The sequence below is a fragment of the Anguilla anguilla genome, chromosome 17 (genome assembly GCF_013347855.1).
Source record: "Anguilla anguilla isolate fAngAng1 chromosome 17, fAngAng1.pri, whole genome shotgun sequence".
Lineage (NCBI taxonomy): Eukaryota > Metazoa > Chordata > Actinopteri > Anguilliformes > Anguillidae > Anguilla > Anguilla anguilla.
This window is the reverse complement of record NC_049217.1, coordinates 25,263,914-25,285,461: the sequence shown is the minus strand read 5'-3', so window position 1 is coordinate 25,285,461 and position 21,548 is coordinate 25,263,914. Positions and strand designations below refer to the sequence as shown.

The following is a 21,548-nucleotide window of genomic DNA, read 5'->3' as shown; positions in this document are numbered from 1 at the left end:
GAGCAAAGAATGCGATTAGCACAATGTCTACTGTGCATTTCTGTTGAAAGTCTGTCACACGAGCACACAGTTTGGAAACCAGCACTGTAGGCTCTGGCAATTATTAAAAATGCAATCAATATTTCATAACTGATCACTGAGCAGCGACAGAAGGGGGTCTCTGCCTGCCTCTGGGGTATGCCAACAGACACAGCGTATGACCACCACCAGAACCAACAACAGCCGAATAAAGCAGGAGTCATGAAACACCGTCAGGCCGGCAGTTTGTTATTTCGGTTTCCCTCCCTTTCAGTTTGAACCTTCGGTTTGAATTTTCAGTTTGAAGGTGTAAACTTGGCATGCCGTCAGACTTCAGACTGCCCAAAGAAAGCAGGCAAAGGACATCTGCATCCGTGCTAACGTGCTAACGAGCTCCTGCCCTCCCAACGGAAAAGGACTCCAAACAAATTAAACATGCTCGGCTGGCAGGGGACACCCTCGGTGGGATAATGTCATCGTCGCACCCCCCCCCCCCCCAAACTAACACAAAAACCGCAAAATAAAAAGGTGCGTCCGATGGCTCGTGTGTCTTGTCCAGCTGATACTGAAATCTCTGGTGCGGCGATAAGCTACAGAATCCGACTACAGGATCCTGGGCGTGCGCGCACTGCGGCCTCCAGCCCAGCAGGGGGCAGAGTGATGCTTCCTTCCTACGGAACCAGCCCTGAGGAGGAAGGGCTGCATTTAGCAGGGGCCCGCTCCCGGTGCCTTATGCAAGAGAGACCCTTCGGGTCAGACAGAGCCTCCGCGGGCCGCCACACAGCCGCGCGCGGGGCGCGCCCCCTCGACGCGGCGCGAGAAAAAAGAGGCGCCATCTCGCCACGCAGTCAGGAGAAAGAGCCTGAACGCACTAAATATGACTGGGCATTTTAAATTAGGGGAAAAGGGGGGAAAAGAATTCACTGGTAAAAAAAAAAAATGATAAAAGGATAAATAACTACCCGTATGTGTGTCCTTTCAGGCTTGTTACAAGAAAAAGAATTATGACACGACTTACCACAGCATGGCCAAAGGAAGCGCGCTGGTAAATATATTTCCACTGAAAACCCAGACACTGTGTCAAGGCTCAAACCTGGACACTGTTTCAAGGCTCAAACCCAGACACAGTTGTCAAGGCAATGACAGAAAATGACAGCCAACCTACAATGCCCTCTTCCCACCTCACCCCCTACATGTTAGCAACAACATTTACTAACAACAAAGATTTATTCCACAAAACACCCGCATCACGCACACTTTCAGGTGAGCGCTCGGCACTACGCAGCTGCGACAGAGCGTACACGCCCGTGAAGAACGGGCTGTGCAACCAGAAGGCTGCGGGCTTTAGTGGGGAGCTCTAGTTTCACCTTTTTAAAGCAAGGCAGCTCATCCAGAGACGCTACAGTAAATATTGAGCCATAATGTGTGATATGTACACTACAGAGGAAGTCACCTTCAATGCAAATTTCCCTTGATATGGCCAAACAAAAAACAGCAGTTATCATAATAGTGGTTCTCTCATCTCAAAGCTTTGAAGCATCTTTGTTCTCCTCTGGAACAGAAAAACATGTCAAACATTGTACGTTAAAAGTCAATTTAGAATTGGATGAGGGTGAAGGCTCACCTGAAATTGTTGATGTTGTCTGGGGGTAGCTTCTCACAAGCTGCCAGCAGCGCCTGCAGTCTCTTGTCCTGATCTTGAATACTGCCAAGAGAGAAACGATTATGGCAGAGAAAAGCCCACACAGCGTCACATCATCACTTTTTAGCAGCAGTAATAGACTGTCACAACAAAACACATCAAATAGAAGATCCAAATTCCTCTATAGAACATGACTCAAACAAGAAGGTCCCCAATTCCACCGTCTGTGAAGAGACTGTGGTATTCAATGTGTCATGAGTGTTAGTGAACGTGAAGTTAAAATATGTACGTGCAGTGACTTCTGGTAAGCAGATATTCAGAGCCGAGAGCCAGGAAGCATAACCTGTAGTGTCAAATGACCTATCAGGACCCAGGCACTGTGTAATGTGCTGGTGCTCATGGTGAAGAGTTCGCAGGAGTACTGAAGCAAAGAGCTCTTACTTTGAAGCCTGGATCCACTCATCATAGAGATCAAAGGTCATTAATGGTTCTGGGAGCTCACGTAGGTAGGATTTCAGTGCCCCTAAGAGAGGGAGTGAGAGAGAGAGAGAGAGAGAGAGAGAGAGAGAGAGCATTTGTGTGTGTATGAAAGAGAGAGAGAGAGTGTGTGTGTGTGAGAGAGAGAGAGAGAAAGAAAGAGTGAGACAGAGAGAGAGTGTGTGGGAGACAGAGAGAGAGAGAAAGTGTGTGTATGTGCGCGTGTGTGTGAAAGAGAGAGAGAGCGAGAGAAAGAAAGGGAGGGGGACCTCTGTCAGGCACAAAGTTCACACCACATGACAGGCCAATGTCCTTGGTAAAGGATGCCATGGCGATGGCTGCATGTGGGTGGCATGGCTCACCCGCGATGGCGTGGGGGTCAGCGGAATACTCCTGCACGTCCAGGACGCCACAGTCCAGTGACGCCTTCAGCTTCTTCAGCTTGGAGGCCGAAGGAGCCACGCGGAACAGGCCCTACAAACCCACAAAGCAAGCGTGAAGTGGCTGGGCTCTGCTTCGCTCTCACTGGCCAGGGCAACACCACGTGACCAGCTTCTTAAATCTCATTGGCGTGAGTGACAGCACCAGACCAAACGTTTCATTCACCTGTTAACTGAACAAACGCTAACTGGACAAGTCAAAAGCATTTTTTTTTTAAATCACTTTTTAAACTCACTCCTCATGAACTATGCGGTTGTTCCCCGTACTTGGACCGGTACTTCTCTCTAGGGGTTTCGTCATACTTGTTCCTGGTTATGGTTATACACTTTGTTGTATGTCGCTCTGGATAAGAGCGTCTGCCAAATGCCTGTAATGTAATGTAATGTAATGTAATGTAATGGTATCTGACCTAAGTGTCACACAATCCGCTCAGAGTGCAGAATAAGGGTTAATAAGCATTCCTCCCGTATTATCCCTCAGTTTAATTCAGTTTCCATGGGATGAGCCTTGATAGCCTTGATTAGGGTTCTGTGCGGGGTGCGCGGTAAGGTCCTGCTGAGGGTGCGGAGGTGTGTGGAGACCTTTTGGCGTGGGGGACGGGGCGGGGTGGGGGGTTGGGAGAGGTCTCACCTCCTCCTGCATGCCGCACTCCAGCAGCATGGTCACGCAGGCCTCGATGGGGAAGGCGATCTCGCGACCGCTGACCGTCAGGTGCTCTTCCAGCGCCTTCCCAAACGAAGGCTTCTCCACCCAGGCCTCTGTGTAACATAATGGGTAGCAGTGTAGTATAACGGGTAAGGCGCTGGTCTTGTAACCTAAAGGTCACAGGTTCGATTCCCCGGGTACCCTTGAGCAAGGTACTTAACCTGCATTGCTTCAGTATCTGTCCAGCTGTATGAATGGATGCAATATCAATGCTATGTGAAAGTTGCGTAAGTCGCTCTGGATAAGAGCGTCTGCTAAAATCCTGTAATGTAAAGCAATGCCTCTGCACCGACACAGTGTGAAAATGCACACAGGCATGCGTACACACACACACAAAGACCATACGTTAGCACACTTCCTGCCATGTACATGTAGACTTTCTGGCTCTGTCTGCACAGCGTACACACAACGAGTCACTCTCTGGGCACTGCATTGTGGTCATGTGACAGGAAGTAGCTGGAAACTGCAGGAGGACGATGCGACTACTGTTTCGGCTGAACTGCAGAAAGGTCACATGACAGGAAGCAGTGGGGACTCACCTTGATGAGCTTTGATCTGAGGCAGGATACTTTGCAGGATCTCTAAAGACTTCCTGTGGTACTCTGCCTGCACTTCTATTAGCTGCAGATACAGGAGCAAAGGAGGAGAGAGGGATAGTAGAGGGGAAAATAGAGAGGAGAGGAGGACAAAGGGAGAGAAAACGAGAGGGAAAGAGAGGATGGGAGTGATTTTTTCAGCATACTAACACCATAATATGCCTCTGCTACACATGCCACTGATTTGGCGAAATAGACAGAACACCATACTTTGTGACAGCTATGCATGTCACTTCCTGCAGGTTATGGTAAGGTTGCACTGGATCAGACTTAGGCTAAAGCTTTATTATAGGGCTAGGATTATTCCAATAATATTTAATTCCAGAAACCAACAAAGTTATGTGTCAGATTAACAACGTGTAGTTGTAATACGGAAGTTACATGGGTTAACCAACTGTTTAACCGGAAACAACAGTGTGCAAACAGTCAACAGAATAATGTGAACATTGGGCTTACCGTCTGGAAGTAGTTTGCATAGTCTATTTCTTTGGCCACAAAATTATACATATCTGCTGATAATTGATCCTAGAAGAGAAACAAATTCAAATTCAGGTGAATATTTTCCTAATACAATTAAGATTTTAAATTTTTAAATCCGGAAATGCATTTCAGTGTGCATGCGATACATACACATTTGGCTGATTTGTGGTTGGTGGAAGTTAATGCAGTTACATAAATGGTAAATGGACTGCATTTAAATAGCGCTTTTATCCAAAGCACTTTACAATTGATGCCTCTCATTCACCCATTCACACACACACTCACACACCAACGGTGAAAGGCTACCATGCAAGGTATCAATCAGCTCGTTAGGAGCAATTAGGGGTTAGGTGTCTTGCTCAGGGACACTTTGACACGTCCAGGGCGGGGGGATCGAACCGGCAACCCTCCGACTGCCAGACAACCGCTCTTACCTCCTGAGCTATGTCACACCCCCATACAGTATATTACAGTGTAAGGTTTATTGGGAAACAGATGAAAATGGAAGATTTAATCAGGGCTGCCAAACCCTGTTCCTGATAACCTACCTACAACCCTAACAGAGCACACCTCATTCAACTTCGAGAGATCTTGTTGAGCTTCTAATTACTAGAATCCTGTGTGCCAAATTAGGGCTGAAATGAAAACCTACAGGATGGTGGATCTCCAGGAAAAGGGTTGGACAGCCCAGGTTTAAACTATAGATACAGAACAAAGAAAGGTAGAGTGACAGGCCTATCAGTAGAGAGGGAGACAGCAAATCACCCTGCAGATCTCCATCCGATTGGCTGCCTCTTCCATCTCCTCCCTGAGATGGTCGGCTTTGGCCCCGCCCTGCTGCTGGTTACTGGGATGGCTTGAGGACTTTGAGGACTGCTGCCACCTAGGGGCCAGGAAGAGATATTAGACCAGCCTGGCCAACTGTGTGTAGGGGCATCAAGACTACACCAGCATAACCTCAGAGGGTTCACCACAAGATGCAAACCACTGGTAAGACTCAAGAACAGAACTGCCAGATTACAGTTTGATTTTTTTTTAAAAGTACATTTAAAGAACTTTAGTTCTGGAGCAAAGTCTTATGGACAGATGAGACAAGTATTAACCTGTACAAAAGTGAGGGAAAGAGGAAAATGTGGAGGGAAAGAGGAAAATGTATGGGTGCCATGGAAACTGGCTCACTTGTCCTCATTGATGATGTGAATGCTGACAGGAACAGCAGGATGAATTCTGCAGTGTGCAGAAACATCTTATCTGCTCAGAACCAACCAAATGCCTCAAAAACTCATTGAATGGCACTGCACCATGCAGCAGGACAACGACCCCAAACATTCTGCTAAGGTGAGCAAGGATTTTTTCAGGGCCAAAATGTGGAACGTTCTTGACTGGCCAAGTGGATCACCCACTTCCTGAATTCAATACGCGTCTCACGTCCTGGACACAAGACCGAAGGCAAGACTGCCCCAGAAACAAACAGAAAGATGGCTGCAGTACAGGCCTGGCAGAGCATCATCAGGGAAGACACACAGCGGTGATGTCTATGGATCACAGACTCCATGCGGTCAGCGGATGCAAAGGATTTGCAACCAAGTACTAAATATGAAAACTTTATTTCAGATTATGTCGATTTGTCCCATTACTTTTGCTCCCCTAAAATGGGGGGACTATGCATAAAAGGGCTCCAATACCTATATGAATGGATGTAAATACCCTTAAATTAAAGGTGACCCTCTGGACTTTTACCTCATTCCACATTCATTTTCCATCCGTCTATTATCTGCACATCATCCTGAGAAGGGTTGCGGGGTCGCGGGGGTGCTGGAGCCTATCCCAGCGTGCATTGGGTGAGAGGAATACACCCTGGACAGGCCGCCAAACTATCGCAGGGCACACCCAGCATGCAAACACCACACAGAAAGCTCTCAAGCCAAGTGTGCCAGAGTACAGAGCCGAAACAACAAAAATGGTTCCACCGTTCCAATACCTTCGCATTTAACTGCATGTATAAGCGGTGAAAATGTGCAGCATTACCGATGTACCCCTCAATAAAATGGCTTCATCATATCTATACCTGGATCTATTCTGTTTCTCTGTGCTGATGGTGGCTGACTGCTACACTCAAATACAGTTCACGTACACAACAATTTAGCAAAGGAGGAGCAGGAAATGCCCCGTGTGTACGTACAAAAATGTTGTGTACATACAAAAAAACAAACAAAATAATGTCTCCCCACCTCTCTCTCTCTCTCTCTCTTTTGTACTCTCCGTGCCTCTGCTCTCCTACTCAATTTCAGTTCAATTAAAACGGCTGAACCGACGTGACTATGAACAGGACTCCTCCCAAAATATAACACATAACGAGAAGAGACATATTCTAAAAGCGAACACAAAATAAGCTACAGATTGAGCATCCTTTGTCTTTAATTATCTCTCTCAATCAAAAAGGTTTTGCGGGTTGGTCACACAAAACAAGAGAAAAAAAAATCAAAGGAGAAAATGGAGCATAAGAATTTGCACTGGTAAGATATACTAAAATAGAGCAGTGGATTGGAAATGAGAAATGTGAGATTGTTCCTCACCGGGTCCTTGAGGAGTCCATATCCAGGACGAGCTTGGCTAAATGTCTCCTCTGTTTCTGGATGTTGGGGATCTCCACCTGCGGGACCAATCACAGGACGAGGATCCGTTCAGAAGAACCAATTATAAGACACAACCCCTTGAGACAGAGAAAACAGCAATTTACCAATGGGTTTCGACCAGGTAATTACCGACTAAATACATTCCATCGGGCTAAATCGGTGCATTGACTCACCCTCTTAATAACCCCAAAAAAAGAACCTCACTAGCTCAATTCAAGAGGAGGTTTGGTCCTTTCAGCCAGTGTTACAGAGCCCCAGTGATGCAAAACAATCATTAATCAAGCCAGGGTTAGTAATTAGTGATTAGATGGTGGGTCAAAGGATTTGGATTTAATTGGACGCCTGCTTCCTGTGAAGAGAATGGGAGTTTTACACAGTAAGAAGCTGCTGCAGGCTATTAACATATCAGGGAGAAGAGTGTCACTGATACGCGTCAAACTCTCTCTGTGGGTGCTAGAACACGGTAGCGAATTGCTCAGTCAGACGGCCCATTTCTGAGAGGAGACCATGACGACCGTGGGGTTCACAAAACTGAGAAGGGAACGGTTGCAGTTGTGGTTATGGTCAGAGTGGAAAGACACTAATGGTCAGGGAGTGGGTGGTTCACCTCAGCCAGCACATAGAGCGGTTCGACCACATCGCGTTCAATCTGAAATTCGAAGAGGATGAGCTCCTGGGCCAGCTTGTCTTCGGTGTCTCCACACAGCTTCAGCATCTTCCTGCAAGGGACAGCCAATGAGAACACGATCTCACCAGGAGACAGCCAGTTAGAGGACAGAGATAATCCCGATCACCAGGCCAGCCCATTGTACAACGTGTGTTTGTGTAAAAGTGCGTAAGAGCATGTGCGTTCGCATCTGTGAGTAACAGCGTGTGCGTGCGTGTGTATGTGTGTGTGTGTGTGTCTGTGTGTGTGTGTGTGTGCGTGTGTATGTGTGTGTGTGTGTGTGTGCTTGTTGAGAAAACTCACCCCAACAGAGAGTCGTCTCCCAGCACTGCAGCCCCCTCTAGCAGACACTGTGCCAGTGTGGTAAGGGGAAGCTTTTTCTGTCGAGAGAGGAATGAAAGGGAGTGAAAAAGGGAAAAGAGAGAGAGAGCAAGAGAGAAAAATAACAGAACAATTCCAAGACCAGTCCGACCAAAAGTAACCACAACACACCGCATGTATTGGAGCCATGGCGTTCTGCTCTAATGCTGACAACGGACAAAGGCAGCGCATGTTATACTAGCTTTGAAAAGACAGTGAGTGTTCCTAGTAGGGCGATGTGTTACTGGCACGTACCGAAGGGGATTTGACGGACCTCTTGTCCACTTCTGCCCCCTGCTGTCCTTGCAGGCAGGCGGTCAGCCTCTTGTGAGTGCTGTGGGACACCTGCTTCACCAGCTCCAGGCGTTTCTCCACCTGGCCAAATGAGACCTGCTAGTGAGCATGCTCAAACGGCCGACCCAGGGTCCAGCCTATCAATTCAACACAACGTGCACTCTTCCACTTGTATAACACAAACGCATTTGCACTCATGCACCAAAACTAACCGCACACAACACAGACATGCACACAGTGCACACAGACACAGACAGGCCGCACACACACACACACAAACACAGACACAGACACAGACACGGAACACAGATACACATAGACACAGACATGCCACACACACACACACAGACACAGACACGCACACAGATACGTACAGACACAGACATGCCACACACAAACACACACACACACATGCACACAGATGCACACAACACACACGTGCACACACAGACAGACACAGACGTGCACACAGATACACACAACACACACACACACACAGACACACAAAACATGCACACGCAAACATACACACACACACACACACACACACAGTAGTATAGTGAAAGACAACTATCTGTGGTCCAGAGTCAGAGATTAGTCACAGCTCAAGAGCTACTTCATTAAACCCCAGATAAAACCCAGATGAAGGCAGAGAACTTACAGCAGCTACCCACACAACTCCCACCTCCTACACTTACACACGCCTACAATAAAGGATACAAAATCTTTCTTTCGTTCCTCTTATAATCTCACTTCATCGGGCTTGTTGACTCTTTGATGTTGCACGGAGTAATTCTCACTCGGCTGGGCCTTTTAAGAATGAGGCCCTGTACTCCATTTCAGGCTAATCAATATGTTGAGAGTAAGAAGCGCAGATCACTCACTTAACATTCATAACACACCCGCTTTCACGCAAATAGACACATCGGCACACATACTCAACTTGTACTCTCTCTCTCCCAGTAATGGCACCAGAGTTCCAATCATGGGTGTACCGGAAAAATTTGCAGCTGGGGGAGTGGGGGGGGGATGGGGGAGCTTGCAATTGCAGCCCGGGGTTTGGGGTAGGGGCGTACCAGTCGAAACCTGGGTGTGTCTACACAACAAAAACACAAACACAAGCAGGCACAGGCAGAGAGAGAGACAGACAGACAGACACACACACACACACACACATGCATGCACACACACACACAAAACCCATTTGCGAACAAATGGAAAGCCATTATCTCACCTGCAGAAGGTCCTCACTCAACACTTCTGTTTTTTCCGCCCTGCGAACAGAAGAAAACAACCAGTTAGCGCCATTATAGTAATTAGCACAGGGGGTTCCATTACACAGCTACAGCGCGCAGCCTTGGGGCTCCCCGCTACTTCCACTTAAGTGTGCACAAACCACACACACCATGTGCTTTCATGAAATAACTACAGACAGCAAGCATCCCCCTGTATCCTATATATATGTGAAATAATAATAATAATAATAATATATATGTATATATATATATATATATATATATATATATATATAATCTCCATCACAATCACATTGATGATTGCCATAATCATCATCATCATCATCATCAGAATAGAACCCCTTCCCCTGTTTAACGGATGAGGCTCTGCCAGTCTGAACCAGGCTACCTTTTGGCAGCGCTGAGCCCCAGACAGCCAGCACTCCAGAGCTCTGAACTGCAGAGCCCTTCCTCTTTGCTCCCTGTCTCTGGTGCACTTCACTAAGGAACAAAAGAGACATAACCGTAAACTGAAGGTGGGCAGCCAGAGAGAGAGAGAGTCATCTCGCGCTCGCTTATCTGTGGGACATGTGGGTGTTAGGATCGGCTGATTGAGGTGGGGGTGTATCAAGTCCCCCCCCCCCCACCCCCACCCCCACCCCCCCGCCGACCCTGCAAAATGGTACAATCCTGCACCACTGCCGAGACTCACACATACATATATAAATACGCACGTGCTGACGTACAGCTATTTCAGTGCCGAGATTATGAAATTTTAAAGAATACCTTTGAAAATACTGAAGGCAATGGATGACAATGTACACTACTGGAGAGGGGGTGGGTACTGGATGTGCTGGAGTAATTAGCCTAAAACCAGCAGTCAAATCAGACATTTCAAATACACCCCCCTCCCCCCCGCCAAAAAAAAAAACACAGTGCGCATTTTCTCAATATTAAATGTGAATAAAATTACAGAGGTCTTGCAGTGGCTAACACCCATTAAGCAGGCCCATTATGAAGGCAACTCACTCTAATCTAATGAGGATCGGTTCCAAACGCTCGGTGACGGCGTGCTCCCGAAGGCACGGAGGTTTCTCGCTGTGCAAAATTAGCAGGTGCGCAGGCCCGCGCTGATCCAGAAGTGTGAAAATGCGACCTGCACACGGCCCTCCTCCTCCCCCCCCCCCCCCCCCCCCCCCCGAGACGCAGATTAGACTCACGCTGCGGTCTTGCAGAGCTTGGCTCGAGTGCTGTGTAGCTTTCTTCTCCACATTGCAGCTCAGTGTGGGAGTACAGGGAAAGAGGAGGGAGAGAAGCAGTGTGCGTGTGTGTGTGTGTGTGTCTGTACGTGTGTGTGTGTGTGTGGCCTAACTGGTTTCACTGAGGCGGGAAACGTGGACCGTCGGGTGTTGCACCCGAAGGATAACTGATGGTCAGAGCTCTCCACGAAAGCAGCACTGAATATTCAGAAGTGACACGCCCACCTTCCTGCTGCAATTCTTCAGTTAAAGTGCAACAATTCACTCCATCAATGAATAAACTGAGCCATTAATGCAGAGAGGGAGGGAGACAGAGAGAGAGAGAGAGAGAGAGAGAGCACAGGAGAGGGAGAGGAAGAGAGAGAGAGAGCACAGGAGAGGGAGAGGAAGAGAGAGAGAGCACAGGAGAGGGAGAGGAAGAGAGAGAGTGCGCAAGAGAGAGTGAGCAAAAGAGAGAGAGAGAGAGAGTGAGTGGTAACGGAATGCTAATGCACCCACTATTGTTCCTGACTTTTTTCAGAACTGAACTACACGAACACACACAGACACACACAGACACACACAGACACACACAGACACACAGACACACACACACACACACACACTCACACACTCAGGCAGGTTCAGTATAAAAAGCAAGAGGCAGTATATTCCCCGAGTGCAGGCAGCTGCACTCCCAAGCTGTCTGTAAGCCCGGAGAGCCTTGTTGTCATGGCTACATGATCGATGGCAGCAAAGCGTAAATCTGCCTCGGATCCGTTTCCATTTGCCAGCGACGCTGCCGGACAGCGTGTCACACGTCTTTCACGCCGTATCGTGAAGAGCGAGTACAAGGGTGTCGTCAAAATGACGAGCACCGCCTCACATGCTAATGGTACCTCACACCGGCTCCATCCGCTGGCATGCCAACATCAGTCAGATGCATTATAGCACAGCTTGTAACACACGCTCCTACGCAATATATCCCCTACACAATGCCCACACCAGCATAATGCACGGACTTACATAACATATCCAACCGGTCCAGTTCCCTGACACAGTCAGATTCCCCAACAGCACAGTTCCATGACACAGTCAGATTCCCCAACAGCACAGTTCCCTGACACAGTCAGATTCCCCAACAGCACAGTTCCCTGACACAGTCAGATTCCCCAACAGCACAGTTCCCTGACACAGTCAGTTTCCCCAACAGCGCAGTTCCCTGACACAGTCAGTTTCCCCAACAGCACAGTTCCCTGACACAGTCAGGCTCCATAACATCGAGGTTACCCCACAGTGCAGATCCCAAACACAGTCAGGGTTCGGAACACAGCAGTGCGACCTGTTGCTGCCAGGCTCAGCTCCCAGCTCACCGGAGCCCATAAAAACAATGTCATGGCTAGGTGTCTCTTACGCTGCTCACCCTGGTCGATAAATATAGCAGCGGATCCCCAGTCGTCACAGACACAATACAACGGAGAGAGAGCAACACTTTCCTTTAGAATTTTACTAGCGCACTGTGGTCAAAGGTACAGTGAGTCCAGCAGGAGAGGGTCACCGCACAGCAAATGCAAGTGTGGTAGCTCCAGAAGTACGGGCGTGGACCGGGGTCGGCGCTACCACAACAGGGAGTAAATGCTGGAGCCACTTTTGATTATTATTATTCAATGCCCTGCTATTATTTCCCATTCTTTGATTCCCCCTTCCCTAGTGTATGACCTAAAGATTATCTTCTAGGATTGATTCAAAATGGCAGCACATACAGTTTTTAACCACACAGCACGCAGGCCACATGGGGGATGTGTCCCGCGAAAAGAGTTTTGTTCTGTACTGTTTAAAGGAAAATTTGTCTTATTTCTTTGCCACAATCCTCTTTTTTATTTATGGGTGGTGTTTGTGAAATAAAGATCCCCCCCCACACGGATAGTGGCAATGGGAGGATTAAATGAACGCCACTGTAAATAACTTTACTGCATATTAAACAAAATAACCCACATACTTTAATGTTTTACCTTTTAGTTCAGCCTTTTTTAAATGTGAGATATGTAACATTCTGGATGCGAGTCCATTCCTGTCACCGCATTTTGCCTTGTGTCTATTCCCACACTCGTCCACCAGGGGGCAGACATCCCAAAAGTAAGGCATGAAATTGAAAAAAAAAAAAAAGGCCTCTTCCTCAGCAGCACGCAGCTCATGACTCATCCATCCTTCTGCAAGGGCGAATGCAGGAGCAGGCGGACCCAGAGAAACCGACTCCCACCGTTCTTCAGCACGCTCCAAAAAGGCCTGCCCCCACCCTGCCGTATCGCCAAAACCAAAAACAGACGACTGCATCGCCCGATCTCGCGTAATACGTGAAAAGACCTCAGCTGTATAAAAACATAAATAAAGGAACAAGTAAAAAAATCTCTTCTCGGTGTGACAGGCACGCTGTTATTATTAATGTCCTTGGGGAAACACACTTGCGTTGTATACGGCGGCTCACATTTTAAGCTTACGTTTCTATCCCGTTTACTTGGCTGGGTAATTTACTGAGGCCATTCAGACATTGTTCAACCACCCCCCCAAGGGAAGCATTTGTCATAGCCCAGCTGGGAATCAAACCTGCAATCTTCCATCAACAGGGCCAGATCCTTTTCGGCACCTACACAAAAGACCTTTCTTTACCGCCAGTTTGGTGGAAACTGGCACCACATCCACAGCATTCAGTTGGTACAAATATCAAACAACAAGTTCAGTTAGAATATAAAACCCAGGAGAGACCAGAGACCAATCATACATGGAGGCACTATCTGCCACACAGGCAAACAGAGAGGACTAAGGACCAGGAGGACTGTAATATCTATGGTAAAGAAGGAGTTACAAGGGTGGACAGGGAATCTCCCTGTGTAATTGAGCTCAGTGATTTAGGGTGATAAAAAAAACCCAGCTCTTGTAGTCAGACAGGAAGTCTATTCTGTTCAGCACAGAGTTATAAGCATCAGAGAATCTTTCTTTATCCCTTAAATCCTAGTAATTCAAGTAATCTTATGGTCAACCCCCATGTTTTCTTTATGCAACTACCGATTTTTGTTCTAAAATTAATAACACTAATAAATGGCAATAATCGTATCATGATTCTTCTTTCACATTACTGCGAATGTTCCTGGTAATCTTGATTGGATAACCCCCCAACTCCTGATGGAGAAATGGGGCAATTACAGTCCCTCCCCCCCTCTCTCTCTTTCTCTCTCTCTCTCTCTCTCTCTCTCCCTCACTCTCTCTGGATGCTCAGCAAGGCAGTGTGTGGCATAGGCAGGCCAAAAGGACTCAAGCACCCCCGAGAGCTGTTCGAGGTGAAGCATGATGCCTTCCCAGCATGCCTTGCTCTCTTCTCACCTCACAGAAAAAAAAAAGGGGGGGGGAGGGGGGGCAGTTGCCATGGCAGCCCGCTCACTGTAAGGGTAGTCTGAATGATAAACAGTTGAAGGTGGCTGCCATTACACAAGCATGTGAATATGAGAGATGAAAGTGTGAAGGAATTATGGATATGGATAGATAATCAGATGGCATGGCATGGTAGGGCTATAACTGGAGACAGGTAAATGGAAGGGTGTTTAAAGCAAGGCTGTGTAAAAGACAAGCATATGAAGGTGGAAAGTATGTAGCAGGTATATAAGTAAGGACTGTGAATAGAGGTGTGCATAAGGATTATTTAATGGGGCAGCTGCAGCCTGCTCGTCACACTAGTTTGGAGCCACAAAACCATTACTTTGATGTACCCCTGAGCTAAAAGCAAACAAAGAAATCTAATGACTGAGCAACGCAGTCTCCATTACATTATATTACTGCATTTAACAGATGCTCTTATGTAGAGCCACTTACCCAGGTTACACTATTACAGGTAACACATTTATACAGCTGGATCTCTACCTGACCAATTCAGCAATTATAGCATCATGGCATCAAAGTCCTGAAGTCAAACCTTTTTCAGCCGACTCTGTTGCCTTGTCTGAGTGTTCACCGGTTTGTTTATCTGTCCCTCTCTCTCCCTCAGTTTTAAAAGGGAAAACACTTTTATTTTTACCGCCACAAGTTGCGTGGATACAACACTGACCCACACTACTGACTGGGCATTTACGGTTTCATTACATTACATTACATTAGATTACATTAGAGGCATTTAGCAGACGCTCTTATCCAGAGCGACTTACACAACTTTTTACATAGCATTTTACATTGTATCCATTTATACAGCTGGATATATACTGAAGCAACGCAGGTAAAGTACCTTGCTCAAGGGTACAACGGCAGTGTCCTTACCCAGGAATCGAACCTGCGACCTTTCGGTTACAAGCCCAGTTCCTTACCCACTGTGCTACACTCCGTCCGGTTTCACTTCTAAAACAAAACTGGCATCCCAGGGTCTTGTTTGGGTGTTGCTCTGCAGTGCAGTTCTATGCCCTCACTCCCTAGCCAATCTGAAACCAGAACAGACCAGAGGGGCCCATTCACAGAGGCAGTGAGGGATCAAGATTGTATAAGATATGTAATATACTGAAGGAATTCAAGCATTGTGCTAAAGAGTGGAATTGCACCTGGAACATGAAACAGTGCTGATGAGGAACATGGAACAGTGCTGACGTGGACCATGGAACTTTACCAATGTGGACCATAGAACAGTACTGAGGTGCGTTCAAGTTCAACGAACAAGGCGAACATTTGCAAACGTTTGCAAACTATTTCAAACTTTCTTCCGTTAGCTTTGTGTTCGCCGCGAACGTTTGCAAACATAAGCGAATGGCCTGAAAAGGTAGTTTGCGGTGAACAAAAATGGATGCTGGACTGAGGGAAATGTTGGGTACCGAGTTGGGTATTTCAATTGAAGATGCTGCAGTGTGATCAGTTTTTTCTAGCTAGCCAATGTTATTATTGTTCGCTAGCTAGCTATTTTTTTTATCATCGATGATCACAGAAGCGGCTGTGAGTACAAACACTCTCGTCGCCACGTCTGTTTATGTTTAATGCAAACAATTTGGAATGTTCGTAAAAAGCCATTCAAATCGAACTGTTCAAAGAAAACATGTTCGCCACAAACATTCGCCTCTGTTCACTGAACTTGAACGCATCTCTGATGTACAACCTGAAACAATACTGACATTGAACATGGAACTGTACTTTTGTGGAAGACGGAACTGTACTGATGTGGACAGTGGAAAATTACTGTGGACCATGTAACAGTACTGACGCAATACAGACAGTAACGGACCACAATCACTGCTCAGAGTTATTTTACTATCTTGTATTAATGCTCCCCATTATTACTATTGTTATCATTTGATAAGATCATTAGTTCCATCATTGACTGTGGCTACATCATCATTTATAAGCCTGGCAATGCATACATGCCTTGAGTTAGCATCTCGTACCACGTATCAGGCGTCATTCGAATACGAATTTAAAATCTAACCACACACGCACGGCGCTGGGTGAAATGAGAGCTGCCTCAGTACATAAACACCCCTCTCCGACACGACTGCTGTAGCGTTCATAAGAAAGAGAGACGAGCGGATGCCTGCAGGTCATCATGCAAACCGCAGCAACGATCAGCCCGGCACAACGGTCAAAGGAATCCGGACGCCTCACCAGAAGGCCACGCGCCACGCTCTCAAGCCAGGCGCTTCACCCTAATCGCTTCAGCAAGGCGGCCACCTGCGTCAACGGACAGTAGGCCACAGCTTTCAGAACATAAGCTATGCAAGGCGTGAACTGGACCATCTGCTGAGCTAATGATGTAACAATGTAGAACCGGTACTCTAATGCCGGTGGGTGACCTGAATGTGACACACAGGCCATTTACAACGCCAGGCAGCACTATCAGATTGCACCTGCACCTGCATTTTCTTTAAAAATGTGTTGTTGTTTTTTTACATTTCATAAACACTGCAGTATATTTACAGCCATATTTAATCCATAAACATAGCACAATTAAAATGAAATGGAACAAAAAACCACTGCTGCTCACATCTTTGTGTCTGCTCCAAACAAACAAAACAAAACAAAAAAAGCGAAATAAAAAAGAAAGAAACAACCCAAGCCAAAGTCCGCTTCCGTTTTCCAAGAACGAGGGAGCCACACCCATCCTGGTGTCCAAGCCCTCTGCCCACGGCCTCTAGAGAGGACAGAGAGCAGCCCTGACCTTGTCCAGCAGCGGAGAGCGATTGTTGGCGAACAATAAGGCGCAACTAAAAGCAGCGCGGCCTTGTCACCGCCGGGTGATTTACTGTACGCGCTCGAGCGCGCGTCCGTCCGCCGCCCGTCTCTCCATGGCGCCTGGCGCGTCTCGTCCTCGAGCGTCCGCCGATCGCGCACGCCGTGCTGCTCCCCCCCCGCCCCCCCCCCCTCCCCAAAGCGTGGGGTCAACAGGAATGAGGGAGGTGGGAGGATGAAAGAAAGAAAAGGAAGAATGATAGAATTGAGCTATGGGGGGGAGGGGGCGATGGGGGGGTGCCAGGAAACAACACCAATTCTTAACCCATCCCTAGCCCACACCCTCACCCCCACATCCACAATGGCTGTAATTCCTACACGGTTCCCCGGACATGGATGCACCCTCAAATTAAAGCGGACAGTCTGCACTTTGACCTCAGGTTCATTGTTTCGGTTTCAAGTCCAATGTGCTGGAGTACAGAGCAAAAGCCACCAAAAAATTGAGCCACAGCCCAAACACTCGCGGACTGCAATGTACACATACGCACATAACACAATGCTTTTGACCATTCACTTATTGACCCATTAGTCAACACAATCAGATTTGTGTATGGACAAAGAACGGCTCGTAGCAGCGCTGTATCTGAAGTGTAAGGATTTCACACAGCCCGTGTTAAATTTAGCCCTCTGCTCCTCACGCTCCAGCTCCTTCTCTCATTCCCTCTCCCTCTCAACAGCGGCTGAAGCCCCAGAGGACGTTCTGGCAGTCAGTTGATGTGTGTTTTTGCGGGTAAAATCCTGGCCGTCTTGGGCGTGAGTCCCACAGAGCTCACAGGGCTGGGGGTGGGGGGGAGGGGGGGGAAGGGGGGGGGGGGATTGGGGGGGGAGGGGAGTGCCGTGCAAAAGATTCAGCCCCCACCAGGGTTCATCACATCTGCTGGTAAAAAATCTAATTCGACGCCGCGTGGCATTATGGGGAAAATTCCCGTCCCCCGGCGTTTCGGGGCTGAGATAAACACACCTTCAGCCGAGAGACATCCTGGATTCCCGGCGAGCGGCTCTGAGGGTTCTAAATATGGGAACCGATGCTGTTTCAGCACCTCTGTCTCCTCTGCCCACTGCTCTGCCCCATAGAGCACCTGCCAATGCCACACTGCCAAGCATGAGGCCGTATGACTTCACTGCTCTGCCACCAAACACCCTTTCACCACATGAACGCGGTTAACGGAAGCCTTCTTGCAATACTTGTAAGTATGCCTGTCGAAAACATGAACTTTGCTTAACCACTGTAATAATCATCAAAACATCACGACACAACCGCGCAACATTATCACCACTGAAAAATTACACAGATTGAATGTCACTAGTCACACATCAGAGACCACAAGAGCAACTTTCTAAAATGAAAGTTATAAAAAAAAATACAGAAAAAGGTAGAGACTATCATTTTACAAAGTGCATAGCAACTACAAGGAAGCAGATATCTGTCAGGCTGTTATGTATTTGTTTTCATCTTTTGCGGGAACATTTTGCCAGATTGTTCTACTATTACCCCGTTTAAAAATCACTGAAACATTTCAGGGATGTCTTTTCTCTGTATAAATTCATTTCTGGCTTTCAATCACCAAAACATCGAAGGGACAAATCCTCAGTCTGTGAGCATATAACCTTGTCTGCTTTGCGATTAGTATCGAGCTGTGTCACTGGACAGCGTCACAATGCGGGCCATCTAAATTACCTTGTGATTGAGGGTCTGCAAGTCCCTTTGCCAGTAAAAGTCCATTTCAGGGGCCAAATAGGTATGTCAGGCTTTTTCGCACTACACAAACAGGAATACTGTCCCACTATGAAACCCATCCAACCTGACTGCGGGGATAACGTGATTTACCCAAGTAGGAAATGTCCCTGGCTCAACATCCCTTGTTGCTTATGGAAGGACATTCCAATTAACCAATCACTGCCCTCGGATGTCATCGGTGTATGCTGAACAGCCACAGGCTCCTCAGCCTTTTCAAAATTCCATCCAAAAGCCCCAGGTTCCAGAAAGGCATCTGCTATGTGCACAATATCTTTGCTTTTCTGTTAGGTAAAATTTTAACAAAAAAATTGATTTTGTGAAAATATTTTAGTGCCACCTTATTTCCACCATTCACAAACACACACACACACAAGCACTATTTTAGTGGCTTGTACCATATTTGTCGCTGGGGCAGTGTGCCTAACTGAGCTAAGTTAACTAGTTAGTTAGTAGTTAGAACTCAAACTATGCTAGTAACAATTTACTGTTTACAAATTAATGCTTAATTAACTAATTAATGTGTTACATTGGATCACTGGCATAAATACAAAAAGAGTGGATATAATTCTTATGCAAAATGGCAACAAATATGTAAATATAAGTAACCTTAGTCACAACAGGAAAATGATTGGGGAAATAGGATTATGAAGAATCAACAATGATCACCCTGGATCAACACAAGCAAATCTATCCAAAATCTGTATGGCAATGATAGTCCTGGAACAACATTAACAATTCTGTCCAGGATCCACAATGTGATATTTTTCCTGAATCGACATTAGCAAATCTACCCCGGATTAACTTGGCGATGGTGGCCCTGGAACAACATGACTATTATTATCCTGGTGCAACGTTAGCATCTATCCAGAATCAACATGGGGATCATGGTCCTGGATCAACATCAGCAAATCTCTCCAGGATCTATATGGCAATGATGGTCCCTGGATCAACAACAACATATCTATTCGGGAACATGGCGGATGAAATGGCACGGAATAAACGTTTTCCAATATGAGATATGAAAGAAAATGTGACAATCACAGGTCTCTGAGTCGTTTCACAACGATAAACCGTTCAGTCTTAATTTTAAACTAACAAGTGACTAGACTATTAGCAAGCATACTTGTTAGCCTAACTAGCAAGCTAACTAGGTAGCTAGCTACTAATATAGTAAACTACTAAGAGCGCTCATTTAAACAAATGACTGGAACAGGCTCAGCTAAAAAAGTTTTTGTATATCAAGGATTTTTTTTGAATATATATTCAAATTCTTGTTATGTTCATGTAATGCATTTGCCTCCTATTTGTCACCTTGTCTGTATAGGTGAGCCCACACCTGAATGTCCTTCTTTCAAGCTCTGATGAAGACTAGCTGTTGTAAAAACGTGTTTGCTTGTCTTATGTCCTGCCATTTTTAACATTATGGTCAAAACAATTAAGAATTTTTAATAAATTTTTATCCTTCTGTTTTTATTTTTGGAGTGCCTAGAAGCCATTTCAGTTTTGATTTACTACTGCTTTGTTACCCCAGTTCCAAGAGCACCCACCTTACATCTCTAATACATTTTTACAAGAGCACCCAGTTTTTTTCCTGTTTTGTTTTCCCATAACTTAAGGATTTTGTTCAGTGTTTTGAACTGAAATGGGGAGCTACACAATTACACAATAGCAACAATAATATCTCAACAATATCCCTCTGGAAAAGCAGTGAGATTCAGAGAATTTTGTATTGGCTCAGGGGAAGGTTGCTTGGCACAGACTGATGACATCAGAGGGCAATGATTGGTTAACAGAAATATTGTTCCAGGAACAACAATAGTGATGCTGATCCAGGAGCACATCCTACTTACCTAAAATCACACTGTGCCTGACTGCGGTCTCAATTCCCAAACTCCTTTTCCCCATGGCAAAAAAAATAAAGAGTGCATTTTTGCAAGCGTCACAGTTGTATGTGTAAACAGGGAAAATGGGCCACAACAAGCCAACAAGCCAGTTGGCTTCAGTAGGCCTACCGTCAGTCATCTGCATGCTGGTTACAGGCCACAAACCGAGCCAGCCATGGAAAATTAGGTCACTTCGAATTACAATGTGCTTAATAAAGACCAGCTTTTCTGAAAACTACACTATGAGCTGTGGAAGAGGGGAGGAGCAGCATGGGGGGTAGAGAGAGGGGGGGAGAGAGAGAGAGAGAGAGAGAGAGAGAGAGAGCCGCAGTGAACTGAAAGTGAATTGAATTTTAAGTGAATGAGGAGATCCCCAGTTTTGAAAGACTCTGGAAAGGAACCATGACGCGGCTCCCTTTTCCTGGAATGCTTCCTTGTTTCCACGGAAACACTCCTGGGCCAAATGGAAAAACACACACACACACACACACACACACACACACACACAAGCATAAAGCTGGCCTGAGTGAGAAAAAAGATGTTCGCATTGAACCACGAAACAAGAGAAACTTGAAACTGCACTACAAAGAAACACAGGACCTTACGGCCAGTCTACGACACTCCTGGGACTAAAGATAAAGGTGGATTGCATTTACGTCCGTGCAGAACACAGCTCTTCATAGCCGTTAGTGTCGAAGCAGAATCAGTATTTTCAGAATCTGTTTTCCAGCCTTTCTCCCACATGGTACATGATTACTCTCATTTAAACTTCATTCTACATTCATTAAATGCAAGCAATCCTCTGAGGTCCAGCTACCCCATACTTTTATTTTATTTTATTTTGGGAAAGTGCAATTTCCTCTCAGGGAAGGAGGGTTTTGTAAAATCG

At 46.4% G+C, this 21,548-nt stretch overlaps 1 protein-coding gene across 1 annotated transcript in view; it reads right to left on the bottom strand.

Annotated features, from left to right (window-relative positions):
• LOC118216851 (rho GTPase-activating protein 44-like) overlaps positions 1 to 21,548 on the bottom strand; it is a 45,014-nt gene that overhangs the window by 13,179 nt on the left and 10,287 nt on the right. Inside the window, 12 exon segments of the mRNA XM_035398417.1 lie at positions 1,643 to 1,723; positions 2,102 to 2,183; positions 2,500 to 2,611; positions 3,209 to 3,336; positions 3,823 to 3,904; positions 4,336 to 4,404; positions 5,125 to 5,242; positions 6,936 to 7,012; positions 7,603 to 7,714; positions 7,966 to 8,042; positions 8,278 to 8,397; positions 9,551 to 9,590. Coding sequence (XP_035254308.1) covers positions 1,643 to 1,723; positions 2,102 to 2,183; positions 2,500 to 2,611; positions 3,209 to 3,336; positions 3,823 to 3,904; positions 4,336 to 4,404; positions 5,125 to 5,242; positions 6,936 to 7,012; positions 7,603 to 7,714; positions 7,966 to 8,042; positions 8,278 to 8,397; positions 9,551 to 9,590 — 1,098 coding nt within the window.